Source organism: Dromiciops gliroides, chromosome X, assembly GCF_019393635.1.
Source record: "Dromiciops gliroides isolate mDroGli1 chromosome X, mDroGli1.pri, whole genome shotgun sequence".
Classification (NCBI taxonomy): Eukaryota; Metazoa; Chordata; class Mammalia; order Microbiotheria; family Microbiotheriidae; genus Dromiciops; species Dromiciops gliroides.
The window spans coordinates 31,561,621-31,577,058 of NC_057867.1; the positions used below are offsets into that span (position 1 = coordinate 31,561,621).

General features: G+C 51.1%; 1 protein-coding gene across 1 annotated transcript; it reads left to right on the forward strand.

Annotated features, from left to right (window-relative positions):
• The first annotated feature begins 1,644 nt into the window (after positions 1-1,644).
• On the forward strand, positions 1,645-15,297 carry NUDT16 (nudix hydrolase 16). Its single transcript, XM_043974568.1, has 3 exons — positions 1,645-1,863; positions 1,982-2,257; positions 15,063-15,297. The coding sequence occupies exons 1-3, from the start codon at positions 1,726-1,728 to the stop codon at positions 15,228-15,230; spliced, it is 582 nt and encodes a 193-aa protein (XP_043830503.1). The 5' UTR covers positions 1,645-1,725; the 3' UTR covers positions 15,231-15,297.
• Positions 15,298-15,438: the final 141 nt, after the last annotated feature.

Sequence of the window (15,438 nt, forward strand, 5' to 3'; positions counted from 1 at the left end):
GTCCCAAATTTGCTATCTCAAGCTGGGGTCCTTGCCAGGTGACCAATGGGAATGGATATCCCAGCCCTGACCTTGCTCAGGGACCTGGTTTGGGAACTACCAAAACTATGTAGGAACCCAGGAGTGTTCTCTGCCCTTATTTACTGCAACAGGTACAGTCCTTGAGAGAGGTTGGGCTTGGATAAATAGTTCTTAGAATCTTCACTATAGAGATGGATGGTCATTGCATTCATGAAAACAAATGAGATCATCCATAGCAGGGATGGGTTCTGGTCAGAGGTAACTGAATCCATGAAAGTTGATGAGACCACCAAGCTTGCACCACTATTCCAGGCCCCCTAACTTGGCAACCTCAGTCATCTTTGACTTCTCAATCTCATCCCACATATCCATTCAGTTGTTACCTGCCCACCATCTCTCAATACTGGATTACTGCAGCAGCCTCCTGTTTGGACTACCTTGTTATTGGGTCCTTCCTTTTCTTCCATACATCTTCGCTTTTGTTCAAAGTCCTCCACAATCTGCCGGCCAGCCTCCCTTTCCAGGCTTACTGCACACTATTCCCCTCTGAGAACTGTCCCAAAGTGGAATGGATTGCCTCAGGAAGTGGAGAGCTCTTTCTCCTTGGATTTGGACAGAGATATTTTTCCCCCCTATGGGTAAGACTAACTGGCTCCTGAAATCTGTTCCAACTCGATTCTCTGATATTGAGCAGTGCCCCTTTAAAGCTGTTTAGGTGTTCTATCCTCCTAGTTCTTGGTCACCCCCCCCCCCTTTCCTCAAAGCACCTTATAGATAAGCTCCAGTAGGTCAGGAACGGTTTCAATTTTTGTCTCTATCTCGATGCTTGGAGTGGGGGAGGTTAAGAAATGCAATGCTTGCTGAGGGGCAACTAGGTGGCGCAGTGGATAGAGCCCCGGCCCTGGAGTCAGGAGGACCTGAGTTCAAGTTCGGCCTCAGACACTTAACACTAGCTGTGTGACCCTGGGCAAGTCACTTAACCCCAATTGCCTCACCAAAAAAAAAAAAAAAAAAAAAGAAATGCTTGCTGTATTCAATCGCCTTGGCTGGGATGGCAGTTCCAGCCTTTAGCTACGAGGCAGGGGGTCAGGCTGGCTTAGACATTCTGTCGCCATCCGCAGCATTCCCATTGCTCTTTTGGAATGCATTCCTTCTGAAGAAGGCTAGGGGGTCTGATGGAATGATAACTGGCCCAGGAAGTTTCTGGGCCTGGCTCGGGATGCCCTTGGCCATCCTTTCCTCTTTGGGGCTCAGACCCCTCGCCTGTCAATCAGGGGATTGAACTCGTTGCCGGCTAAGGGGACTTTCAGTGATCATAGTGGGCAGCTAAGCCTGCCTCCCATGTGTGTTCGGGACGTCTGGACGCCAGACGGAAGGAAGCCATAGCGCGGGAATTGGCCTCCAATGGGCTTCCGCTCGGGCCCTCCCCGGGGCCGGGGTGATTGACGGGCCAACGGGGCGATCGACTGGCCCGGGCTGCAGCCGGAAAACCTTCCTCCCTCCTCCCTTTCCCCGCCCTTCCAGGCTGCCCTCGGTCTCCGATTGGTCCGGGCCGCCCGTTGCGCGGTTGAGCGGCGGGGCCCGCGGGGGCCTCGGGGATTGGCTGAGCGCCCCGGGGCCGGAGCCGAGCCCCGCCCCCCGCTTCCCGCCCCTGCCCCCTGGTGTCCTGCGCCTGGACCCTCGGAGCCGTCGGGCAGCCGAGGCATGGCCGGGGTGCGGAGGATCAGCCTCTCCGAGGCCTTGGACTTGGGGCCCAGTTGGCGCCACGCGTGCCACGCGATGCTCTACGCGCCGGACCCGGGGCGCCTGTTCGGCCGGATCCCGCTGCGCTACGCGGTGCTGGTGAGGGGGCGGCGGGGTGGGAGGATCCCTGCGAGGATCCCCGTGGGGGGCGCGGGGAGGCGGGGTGGCCGGTGGGGATGGCCGGGGCCCCCACTTAGCCCGCAGTCCTTCCCGGCAGATGCAGATGCGTTTTGACGGGCGGCTCGGTTTTCCGGGCGGCTTCGTGGATCCCCAGGATGGCAGCCTGGAGGCGGGCCTGAACCGGGAGCTATTGGAGGAGCTGGGCGAGGGGGCGGCCGCCTTCAGCCTGGGCCCGGGAGACTACCGGAGCTCCCACGCCACGGTCACCCCTCAGCCCCGCGTCGTGGCCCACTTCTACGTCAAGCAGCTGACCCTGGACCAAGTGCTGGCGCTGGAAGCAGGTGCCCCCCGTGCCAAGGACCACGGACTGGAGGTGGGCTGGGAGCGATCCCTTTCCTCACGGGGCAGCGCTCGCGTCTCCTCCCTTCCCCCTCCCGTGCCCTCCCTTCCCCTCCCCCCTCCCTATCCTTTCCTAGCGAGAATCCAGCCCCACCTACGCCAGCTGAAAGACCCCTTCCTCAGGTCACCCCGGGCTCAAGGACACACTACCCTTCTGGCAACGCATCTTCATTTTTTCCAATCACCCCCCCCCACACCCCCACCCCATCCCCACCCCTACCCCTACCCCTTTCCTTCCTGGCTGGAGGTAGAAGGCAAATCCCCTAATCCCAGCCCCTCCCCTCTGTCATTCCCAGCGTTGCACAGTAGCCTCTCGATTGCCTCTTCTGCCCAGTTTTCTCTTGCCACAGGTTTCTCCCTAGGCTAGGCTCTTATTCCTTCTCCCCTGGCCTGGGGCAGTACCCCTCCCAACCAATCTGGTCCCCTTTGGGCCATCCTGCATTTGATGCCACAGTAAATCTCCCGATGACCCCACACCCCCTGCTCAAAGGGCATCGCTCCCCCAAAAGAAAGTTCAAACAGCCTAGAATTAATTCAGTACTCTCTGATCTCATCCCAACCTGCCTTTTCCCTTGAACTCTACCGTCATTCTACACATCTGTTCTAGTTACACTGACTTCCTTAGGTCTCCCACACAGTCTGTGCAGATCCCCCCTTTTAATCACCCACCCCGTTTGTCCTGCCTTTTCTGGTTATCCTAGATTTTCAGAGAAGGAACCTGAGAGATTGATGGTCTCATCCAACCTTTACAAAAGCCAAAGAACAGTGACTTGAACAACATCCCAAAGATATTAAGAGCAGAGCTGGGATTTGAACTGTGACTCTAAACTCGTTATTCTTTTACAATACCACATTGCTTGTTCTTCAGGTAGCTCTTGCCCACTCAGCGTCATCTTTGCCTAGGAGTGAGATCTGCCTCCCTGCCAGGCTAGATGCTCTCCAGGTTGGAGTGGGTCTTTCCCCCCTTTCCCCTGCCCCCTCCCCCAATAGCCAACAAGGTTATCAGAGAAACACTTTACTCTGGGCAGAGACAGAACCGCCAGAAATTCCGTTACTGGATACCAGATGGTCTCAGATTCAATGGGCATTTAGTAAGCAGCATTGATGTGATGGGCACTGTGCTAGGGTCTGGGGGCAGGAAAGCAAAAAAAAAAAAGGAGACAGAGACAGAGACACACACAGAGAGACAGAGAGACGGCTTCTAAGTGCATCTAACCCCAGACTCTTTCCCCATCTCAAGTCCTGTATCACCATATACCTAGTGGACGACTCTAACTCAATGTCCGTAGACATTTCAAACCCACTATGTACAAAACAGAACTCATGATCTCCCCCCAAAGTCACCCCTCCTCTAAATTTCTCTTTTTCTGTCAGGGGAGGGTGGGGGTCGGGTGGGAACCACCATCTTCAGAAGTGTCCTCAGCTCTCCCCTCTCCCATCCAATTGGTTGCTGATTGCTGTTGATATTGTCTCCATGGTGTCTCCTGCTGCCCATTCACATAGTGATCACCCTAGCTCAGAGCTTCATCACCTTTGACTATTACTCTAGCCTCCTAATTGCTTTCCCCACCTCCAGCCTCTCCTTCCGCAATTCATCTTCCACACAGCTGCAACAGGATGCCCCTAAAGAATAGGTCAAATCATGTGACCATAATTGCTTTGCTAGCCTTAAGATAGCACTCATTGTGCAAAGCACTTTACAAATACAATCTCATTCAATTCTTACAACTACCCTGGGAGATAAGTGGTGTTATTAACTCCATCATGAGGAAATTGAGGCAGATAGAGGTGAAGTGACTTGCCCAGGATCTGAGGCTGGATTTGAACTCATGTCTTCTGGACCACAGGCCCAGTGTACTATGGTGATTCCCCCCCCCCTTCCCCCCGCCAGCCCCCAAGCAGCCACCATGTAATTTATCTGCCCCAAAAGCTGTGGTGCTTAACCTAGGGTGCCCAAATTTGTTTTGAATGTTTGGATAACCGTATTCTAATGTTATTTGCTTCCTTTATAATTCATTATATATTTTATTTTATGCATTCAAAGTCTTATTCTGGGAAGCTTCCCTAGACTACCAGCAGGGGGCCACACCCAGCCAAGGCTCAGCTCCCATTGGCTAGGTGCTCCATCTTGTCCCTACCATCAAGTGTCAACTCCTCAGTCTTGCTTGCAAAACCTCACTCTAGCCTCCCTTTCCAGGTTTCAGCCAAACTGGCCATGTTGCTTCTTGATCATGATAGTTCATCTCCTGCCTCTGTGCCTTTGCACTGGTGGTCTCCCATGCCTGGAATTCATTCCTTTTCATTTCCACTGCTTTCAATCCCTACTTCCATTCAATGTCAGCTCAAGTGCCAAGTTCTAAAGAAGTTGTGATCTCTCAAATGCTAGTGCCCTCCTTTCCTCTGGAAATCTTTTTGTATACAATTTGTATTTGATTTCCTGTGTCACCTTGTTTTCCCTTAAGAGAATATAAGCTTTATAGAGGGCAGGGATTTTGTTTTCTGTTTTGTTGTTTTGTTTCCTCAACACCTAGCACAGTGCCTGACACTTAGTAGGTGTCTGATAAATGGTTTTGAATGAATGACAGGGTCCCTGCCCCCCAAAAGCTTACCTTCTCCTACTCAGATTGGTATACACAGTTAAGTGTAAATTTCCAGGTGGGTGTCACTAAAAAATGAGGAAATCACAAAAGGATTTTCAAAGGAGGGAGCATCTGAGCTCAACCTTGATGGGGAGCTAGCGATTCCAAGAGGTGGAGGTGAGGAGGGAAGGTGGTGGGGGTGGGGGTGGGGGGGAACCCAATAGTCTAGTCTGCATAAAGGTATATGGCAATGGATGTTAGACTATCTTGGTCTGGGGGCAGCTAGGTGGCACAGTGGATAAAGCACTGGCCTTGGATTCAGGAGGACCTGAGTTCAAATCCAGCCTCAGACACTTGACACTTAACTAGCTGTGTGACCCTGGGCAAGTCACTCAACCTTCATTGCCCTGCAAAAAAAAAGAAAGAAAGAAAGAAAAAAAACCCACAAGAATATCTTGGTCCAGGAATATCCAGCAGACCAGCTTGCCTGAAATGGAGAGTTTGTGAAGGAGGGTGATGGGCCTGGGAAGGAAGGTTGGAACCAGACTGGGAAGGCCTTTAAAAACCCAGTAACAGGGGCAGCTAGGTGGTGCAGTGGATAAAGCACCAGCCCTGGATTCAGGAGGACCTGAGTTCAAATCTGGCCTCAGACACTTGACACTTACTAGCTGTGTGACCCTGGGCAAGTCACTTAACCCCCATTGCCCTGCAAAAAAAATAAATAAATAAAAATTTCAAACAAACAAACAAACAAAAAACCCAGTAACAAGAAGAGTTCCTGTTTGATCTGACAGTCAGGAGGGAATCATTGGAGCCTCTTGAGGAATTGAGTGGCACTTGCCAATATCTACTGAGTAGTTATGTAGATGCTGAATTGGAGACCAGTTAGAAGGTGTCTCTAGGGCCTAACCTTTGGTGGGGGCCTCATGAAGTGAGAAGAGGTGGATGTGGGAGAGGCAAGAGAGAAAGAATGGGCCAAGATCTGGCAGCTGATTGTTTGGGGGGGGGTGAGGGTCATTGAGCCATATATACCCATTCCCCATTCCCGTAGTGGGTAACTGGAGGACGAAGCTTGTATCCTTTCCCCTCTGGTGTTCTGTGAAATTCTAGGCCCAGCTCCGGTATGCTGGTCCTATTCTCCCTTTGGAGTCAGTCGTTCACAGACTCACCTGCCACTTTCTCCTGGTGATCAAGAGAGGGAGATTATGGGGTTTAGCACCAGAAGGGACCTTTTGAGATCTTTTGGTCTCATCCCCACATTTTATAGGGAAGAGGATTGAAACCTTAGAGAGGCTGGGATGTTCCGTGCCCAGGGTCACATAGTGAGTCAGTGGCAGAGCTGGTATTTGGAACTGGATCCTTCCACTGGAGACTCCATGGAGGCAGCATATCTTCTTGTTCAGGCTGAGCCCAAGTCAGGACCCGGGTTAAGTTACAGGACAGGGGATCAGAATGAAGCACGGGCCTGCCCAAGGCTGGAGCCTGCCCTCTTGGCCTTATTCACTTTTAACTCTATTCTAATTCATTTTGAAACTCTGCCATAGACCTATTTAGTCCGTGCTGGACCTAACCCAGTTAAGTGTGTAATGTGATCTGCTCACAGTTATGTCCGTCAGCATGGCACAGTGGAAAGAATTCTGGACCTGGAGACAGGAAAACCTGGGTTCAAATCCCACCACTGACTCTTACTGGCTGTGTGACCCTGGGCAAGTCACTTCATCTCTGTCGGCATCGGTTTCCTCCTCTGTAAAATGAGGTGGGGTTGGCTTGGATGCCTTCTGAGGTCCCTTCCAGATCTAAATCTAGAAGCTTGTGATTCTGTTTCCCTCTTGCAGCTGTTAAGATCAGTCGGCTTTCCTTGACGGCGTGATGTCCTTCCTTAGTGCCTGGGGTGGGGGTGGGGAGGTGAGATCAGCTGTGCAGCCCTCATTCACTGGGCAGTTGGGACATTCTAGACCCTGTATTCTGATGTGACCAATCCCTGAGAACTCCTAGGGGCTGGGGCAGAAGAGTGGGCCTCAGGGCCCACCTGTGGAAGAGGATTTGGCTTGGCTTGGGGCTTGGAAGCAGGACCAGTGAGTGGGGAGAAGATGTTGAGAGGAAGAGCCTGATTTCCTCAGATCAGGTTAAAGGGAAACTCCCTACGGGCTTGACCTATCCAAAGGTCAAATGGGCTGCCTCTGGGTTCCCTTGGCCCGGGAAGGTCTTCAGGCAGAGGTCCAGTGACCTCTGGTCTGGATGACCCCAGAGGGAGGAGTGATTCTTGTTTTGTATTTGGTAGGGACAGGTTTGACCTTCTGACCTTAGTGTTCCTCTCTCCTGGCTGCTGGGATCCAAGCTGTCCTCCCCTGGAGCAATTCTGTTACAGTTCTGTTCAAGTGCTTTCTGGGAGTGTTCAGGACTGACTGTAGTGCTGGGCCCTAGGGAAACACAGCCCTAAACCAAGGTAGTACCTGCCCTCAGGGAACTGATTTTCTACTAGGATAGAAAAGGTATCCATACAGATAAATTGTAGTTTGCCCTTTGTCTTAAAGGAATGGAGGTGAAGTCATGCCAGGCTGTAGGTTGGATTTAAGTGAGGCAGGGCTGTGCAAAGTCACCAGCCTCACTCTCTCCTCCAGAGCCATGAGTCTAGTGGCAAGATATACATCCAGACCACTGGAGATCACTCTGGATGTCTGAGGCAATCAGGGTTAATAAGTAATTTGCCCAGGGTCACACAGCTAGCAAGTATCTCAGTCTGAATTTCTACCAGGTTTTTTGTGTGTGTGTGGGGGGGGTTTTTGTGTGTGTGTGTGAGGCAATTGGGGTTAAGTGACTTGCCCAGGGTCACACAGCTAGTAAGTGTCAAATGTCTCAGTCTGAATTTGAACTCAGGTCTTTCTTTCTTTCTTTTTCTTTTTTTTTTTTTAGTGAGGCAATTGGGGTTAAGTGGCTTGCCCAGGGTCACACAGCTAGTAAGTGTTAAGTGTCTGAGGCCAAATTTGAACTCAGGTACTCCTGACTCCAGGGCCAGTGCTCTATCCACTGCGCCACCTAGCTGCCCCAAACCCAGGTCTTTCTTACTTGCCACTTATCTGCCAGAGAAGTTGAATTTAAGATGTTTATGGGATATTCAGTTCTATATGTCCACTAGGAAGTTGGAGATGGGAGGGAATAAAGGGGCGTAATGTGCAATCAGACTGGATGGATAAGTTGGAGTCAGATTTCAAAGCATTTTGAATTCTAGACCGCAGGAATTGGTATTTGCTTCCACGGGCTAGTTTGGAGAGGGGAGACACTAGAGACAGGGGTGAGGGAGAGGTGATGAGGACCTGAATTAGGCCGGTTGTGGTAGAGGTGGTGAGAAGGGAGATGTGAGATAGATGAAGGTACACTTGACAAGACAAGCAATTCCTGTGGAAAAGGGGCAAGTTTAGGTTGAATCAGGGAAGACTTTCCAACAACCCAAATTATCCAAATGTGGAATATGCCACTTTGAGGAGTAATGTCCCCTCTGCACATCTCTCCTCAGGTCTTCAAGTGAAAGCTGAAACTTTATCAGAGGGATCTTGGGTCATATAGAGGTTAGACCAGATGGCCACGGAGGCCCCTTCTTTCTTCGGCCTCCTGGGTTTGGGCCCCAGGAATTGGAATGCTTCAGTGTGGAGGGTGTGGGGTGAGTGTGGGTGGGAAGCAATCTGGAGAGCCTACAGGGGCCAGTGGGAGCAGATGGTAGCTTCTAGGGCCTGGAATTGGTTGTGTATACAGAGAGAAGCAGTGAGGGGGACCCAACTGGGACAGGCTGGCTGAAGGAGAAGAGCAGAAGAGAAGTCCAGGGGGCAGCTAGGTGGCACAGTGGATAGAGCACTGGCCCTGGATTCAGGAGGACCTGAGTTCAAATCCAGGCTCAGACATTTGACACTTACTAGCTGTGTGACCCTGGGCAAGTCACTTAATCCCAATTGCCTCACCAAAAAAAAAAAAGAAAAAAAGAAGAGAAGACTGGAAAGAAAGGGGGTTGGGAGCCAATTTGTAGAGGACCTCGCTGTGTGCCAAGGTAAGGAGCTGGTGTTTCATCCTGCAGATGACAGGAGCCATGGAAGTGTCCAGGGGTCAGAGCTGTGCTTTGACAAGATGAATCTGTCCAGCCTGGATGGGACAACTGGGATAGTTAGACCTTTCCCTCCCTCTCATTGTCCTTTCAGATACCCGGGCTCTCAGCCCCTCACTCCACATATGGAATCTGTTGCCAAGTCCTATTAATCCTCCCTTCATAATATCTCCCTCGCTCCACTGACCCTGGTGCCACCCTGGCTCAGGCCCTCATCACCTCATTCCTAGACTTTGGCAAAAAAGGCTCATTTGGAGGTTTTGGGAAGTGCTTGAACTAAGGTGGGTGCAGTAGCAGTGAAGTGAGAGACAGCAGAGTAGACTTCCTAGATGCCACATTTATTAAGCACTTGCTGGGTACCAGGTATAGAATTAAAGTAATACACGATATGATCTCTGTCCACAGGGGAGTAGTTCTTTTTTTTTCTTTTTCTTTTTTTAGTGAGGCAATTGGGGTTAAGTGACTTGCCCAGGGTCACACAGCTAGTAAGTGTTAAGTGTCTGAGGTCATAGTTGAACTCAGGTCCTCCTGAATCCAGGGCCCGTGCTCTATCCACTGCGCCACCTAGCTGCCCCAGGGGAGTAGTTCTAAAACTAAGTCCTACATGGAGCAGGGGGTGGGGGAGCCTTCCTGAAAGAGGCATTCCGGGGATTGAGCACAGCGTGAACAAAAGTATAGGGGCAGGAAAGCACAGGGTATGGTCTGTGGGGGAAGGTTGTGATGGGCCTTGAACGCCCAGTATGGTAGAACAGGGTCATGGAGAATGAATCCGTCAGAGTGGCACAGTGAGCCAACTTGCATCATCAAGGACGATGTTCATGGAGCAATGTTTGTTTTTTTTTTTTTACTGGCCAGTGAGGGTTAAGTGACTTGCCCAGGGTCACACAGCTAGTAAGTGTCAAGTGTCTGAGGCCGGATTTGAACTCAGGTCCTCCTGAATCCAGGGCCGGTGCCTTATGCACTGCGTCATCTAGCTGCCCCTATAGAGCAATGTTAACAGGTGGTGTGGAGGAGGAAAAGGCTTTTGTACCTTTTTTTTCTCTGCCAAGGAGAATGATCTTTGGACTGGAAAAGCTAGTACTCAAATGGTTAACAAGAAGTTGAAACCCTGGCTAATTAGGTTCAGGAACACCTAGCCTCAGTGAGTTCAAGTCATAAGACCAAGCAAGACTACCTCCCTGGGCACAGAAAATATGCTGTGTGCACATGGGAACTGTGCAATACTTAAAGAAGGCCACTGGCCTGGAGAAAGAAGGTCACGTGTCCAATCTTTTACAAAGGGCAGAGGGTAGTGGGGTCTACAAACCATCAGCTGGTGAACCATTGGCTGGTGAATTTGGTGGATTCTTGGGGAAATTCCAGGCTCCGTTATTAAAGGGATAGGTGGTGAACATTTAGCAAAGACATCGTTGATCTCTAAGCACCTGGTCACTAGAATCTGAGGAATGCTACTGATAGATTTCAGCCAAGATCTTAGAGAAGCATTTGACAAGGTTATTTCTGCTCTCCTTTTGGATGAAGAGGAGGGAGGTGGCCTAGATCAGGAGTATCACTTGCAGCTAGAAGCAGGGGCTATTAAATTGTACACAGGGAACTCTCAGGGCCCCATATTGACTTGATTTTAAAATGTGATGTTAAATATTTCCCAATTCTATTTTAATCTGGTACAGGCTGTGTGTACCCAAAGGATCTAGCTGTGCCTGACCTCCCAATGTGTAGCATTTTAATCAGTGCCTCAGAGGATGAAGGTACCCATATTATCCCTTGCTGGGAGCAATGGTTAACATCTGGGAGGCAGAGTCCCTAAGTGAGAACATCTTGATAAGCAAGATGGGCAGAGTGTACTGAGATGGAATTTAACATCAATGGGACAAGAACACATAATTTTGTGGGGAGGGGGGAAGCTGCTTCCCTCAACAGAGCACCGCCAGCATCATCGATGCCTTTGAGTTTCTGGGGCTCCAGAATCACACAGATAATAAGGGGATCCAAGGCAGGATTTGAACGAAGCTCTACCTGATTGGAAACCCAGCACGGAGAGTCCTGTACTTGAGTTTAAAAAGCCAACTCCCCAAGTACAGCATGAGACAAGCGGAGTTTAGACAGGAGTTTCTGGGGAGAGAAGGCTGGAGGTTTTAGTGAGCAGCAAGCTCAGCATGGATCAGTACTGTGATTTGGCAACCAGAAAAGTCAGTGCCACTCTGGGCTGCCTAAAGGGATATTTGGTGCCCCGGCCTAGGGAGGCGAGAGTCTAGGGCTTTTTCTGCTCTGGTCACACCACACCTGGACAACTGTTTGGTTCTGGCTTCCAACTTTTAGGAAGGCCTGGACTCCTGAGGAGGGCAATGAGGATGGAGAGAAGACTGGAGAAGGACCTGGGCATGTTATGCCTGAAAGGAGAAGAGTTTGAGGGGGTGGGGGTGGGGGGTATGATAGCTGCCATGTGAAGGAGACTTGTTCTTGACCTAAGAGAACCAGGAACATTGGGTAGAAGTCACAGAGAGACAGATTGAAATTTGTCATCCCAAAGTGGAAGGGCTGGGCCCAGAGGTGGCAGAAGCCCCTTCCCCAGGTGGATGGGGACTGGAACATTGGGTAGAAGTCACAGAGAGACAGATTGAAATTTGTCATCCCAAAGTGGAAGGGCTGGGCCCAGAGGTGGCAGAAGCCCCTTCCCCAGGTGGATGGGGACTGGGGATTCTTGGTCAGTCCTGGCCCGAGTCTGGTAGCCTTGGAAGCCCCATTTGGCTTGGAGATTTTGTAAATCTGCCTGCTAAAGGAGTTTGAGCTTCCGTGGGGGATGCTAGATTTTTGAGCAGAGGAGCATTGTGACTAGATCTAAGCTCCAAGAGTAAGATTGTTCTGGAAGTGGTATGAAGATCAGAGTTGGGGGAAACTCTGGTGGGGGGTGGGGTGGGCTCTTGCAATAGCCTGGGCTAGTGGTAATGAGGACCTCAGCTAGCTTGGTGACAGTGGGCTCAAAAGAAGAAGAGCTTTGCAAGGGAGATTTCCAGATGGAAGAGACAGGAGATCACATCAGGGGTTCCCTTGTCCAACTCTGTTGATGTTTATAATCCCAGGGTTATTGAATAGCCTTATTTATTTCTGTTGCTGCACCTTTCAGAGAATCCTTTTTGACTGTGAGATGTATGGAAGACTCCTTGCTGCAGGAGAACTCTGTCGAAACACTTTTCCAAAATAGTTTTAGAAACCCAAGAGACACAGTATATGCACAAGAGGAACTCCTTTTCTCTACATCATTCAGTCAATTGTGTGATCATAAAGCTGTCACTGGCTTGAAGAAATCTTGGAAATCCCGACAGTTCCCTTCTCATACCTTCTTTGAAGATCCCCTTTGATGTCTTGTAACTTATCCTTCTCAAGATTTTGTAGGGATGGGAAAAGTAGGCATGTGGTTTTGTGGGTGTTTTGACTGTGATTTCAAGGGGATTCCCTCTAAGGTTTGGCCTGGTGTGGGGCAGTGGATAGAGCGTTGGCCCTGGAGTCAGGAGGACCTGAGCTCAAATCTCCCCTCAGACACTGGGCCCCAATTGCCTCAAACATCTGGGGTCATCTCCAGTCGTCCTGATGGATATCTTGCCACTGGATCCAGATGGCTCTGGAGGAGAGAGTGAGGCTGGTGACCTTGCACAGCCCTCCCTCACTTCAATCCAATTCACTGCAAATCATGACATCACCCCAATGTCATGGTCCTCTTCCCTGGGGGATTTGGGGATTTTGTGAATTTGATGAATATGGGCGACAGGGTTCCATAGACGAGTGAATTGGCATGATGAGGAGCACCCTCTGGGGACAACGGATAAGTTAGGGATTTTTTGGCCATTTGGAAATCTCCTTTAGGAAATCTGAGCAGGTCACTGGGATGTATAGATTCACAAGACATTGGAAAGGAGGTGGTCATTGAAGCTTTCAGAGGTAATGAGAGCCAAGGAGGGGCAAATAGATGGTTCAGGCCAGGTCCTTGGGGAACTGCAGGAGGTCAGGAAAAGGACAAGGAGCCTTTAAAGGAGGCAGAAAAGTAATTCCATCAGTCAATCAAGGACCATTCAAGAACCCATTAAGTACCACAGCCAGGTTCTTTGGGGGCATATAAGTACAAAGGATGAAACAATCCCTCCTCCAAAGAGCTTCCCTTCTAATGGAGACAAGTATGTACAAAAATCTGTAAAGCAGGGGGCAGCTAGGTGGTGCAGTGGATAGAGCACCCACTCTGGATTCAGGAGGACCTGAATTCAAATCCAGCCTCAGACACTTGATACTTACTAGCTGTGTGACCCTGGGCAAGTCATTTAACCCCAATTGCCTCACGGGGAAAAAACCAACAATCTGTAAAGCCACATGGACGTATACACATGCACAGTTAAATGTGAGCTACTGAGGGAGGGCACTAGCAGTTGGGGGCATCAAGAAAGCTTTATGCATAAGATGCTGTCTGAAAGGCATGTTTTTGTTTTTTGTTTTAATTTTGGAGGCCATGGGGTGAAGTGACTTGCCCAGGGTCACACAGGTAGTACGTTGTCTGGGGCTGGATTTGAACTCAAGTCCTCCAGATTCCAGGGCCGGTGCTTTATCCACTGGGCTTAGATCGAAAACTTCTGCAGGGGAAATCATGTCCAATGAGGCTGGGAAGTAGCTTGGGCCAGGTGGTATAGATATTTAAAAACTAACGGAAGGGGGCAGCTAGATGGTACAGAGGATGGAGCACTGGCCCTGGAGTCAGGAGTACATGAGTTCAGGTCTGGCCTCAGACACTTAACACTTACTAGCTGTGTGACCCTGGGCAAGTCACTTAACCCCAATTGCCTCACTAAAAGAATCAAAAAAACTAACGGAGGAGGGGGCGGCTAGGTGGCGCAGTGGATAAAGCACAGGCCGTGGATTCAGGAGGACCTGAGTTCAAATCCGGCCTCAGACACTTGACACTTACTAGCTGTGTGACCCTGGGCAAGTCACTTGACCCCCATTGCCCTGAAAAACAAAACAAAACTAACGGAGGAGTGAGTGGAGTTAATTAGTGAGCAGGGAAGCCATACGGTCAGTCCCGCACTTAAGGGACAAAAATCCCTTTGGATAAATCCTTCACGAGAAAGAGGTACTATAGTAGGCAGAGAGATGAGGTTGGGAAGGTATAGTAAGTAGTAGGCATCTAGGCGAGGGGGGCCGAGCTAAGGTGGGAGCTGAGGCAGATGGGAGAGGGGTTGTGAAGATAGGAATGGCGAGATCTGGCAACTGACCAGATATGTGGGGTGAGGAGGGGTGACTGGGAGATGCGAACCCGGGTTTTGGGGAAAAGATCACGCAACGAGATCCGAGGTGCAGATCGCAGCCCGTCCTTTGGGGCGTATTCACGCGAGCTTCCTTGCCCCACCCAAAAAGAAAAGGGTGAGGGGGTGGGGCTTCTGCTGTTCCCATCCCTTTGGCCGCACCTGCAGTAGCCGGGAGGCGTGGGGAGACGGGCCCCAGCAGTGCGGCTAGGCTGGGGTTCGGGGGTGGAGGTTTTCCTGAGTGCACCGTGGGTGCCACCCGAAGACTGTTTAGGTTAGAGAGTGACTACCCTTTGGGGCCAGCTCGGAAGGGGGGGGGTGGGGGTGGGGGGTGTAAAATGGGGAAGTGCTGGGGGCCGAGGGTAGGAGTGGTTGTGCTTGGAGACGAACCCTACTATTGGCTATCGAGGGGAGGGTGGGAGCCGGCCGTTTTCCCACCCTCTTATTGGTTGATCATCTATTCATTGAGCTCAGGTTTCCTGATCCCCTCTTTCCAGACCGATGATCTCTAGGTGATCCCGTATGACAGTCGCTTGAAGGAATGGGGAGGGGGAGAGCGATGTATTCTGGACAAGAAAAGGCTTGGAGTATGAGGGGAGGGCTCAGATTGGGCTTGATCAGAGCAATGGGTGGGAGTTGGGGAGGGCCAGAATTGCTCCAACAAACACTAGGCTGTCCCAAAGTCGGGTGGGCTGCGTGCCGGCCCCTGGCCAGGAACAGCTGCCCCTCTGTGGCCTTTTAACCTTCAGATGGGGGGGGCGGACGGACAGCCCTGGGTCCTCAAATCACTGTCTCTTCCACCCCCCGCCAATGTCTCTGCAGGTGCTGGGCCTCGTGAGGGTGCCTCTGTATACTCTTCGGGACGGGGTCGGAGGTCTCCCTGCCTTCTTGGAGAACTCTTTCATAGGTGCTGCCCGAGACCAGCTGATGGAAGCCCTGCAAAGCCTGGGGCTCCTGGAGCCTGGGCAGCTGCCCCCTGCCCGCCACTAGGGGGCCTCTGGGGGTCGTCCTGGAGCGGTGCTGACAGTGGGCTGGGGGAGGGGAGGGGAGGGAAGGTTCCCCTTTGTGGTTGATGGTGTCGATTACAGATTTCCAGGAACGCAAAACGTGTGGGGTTCATTCTGTGCTCCCTCATTGCCTTTCCATCTTCCTTCCCACCCCCACCTCCTTACCTCCTAAACGGCCCGATCCCTTTCCC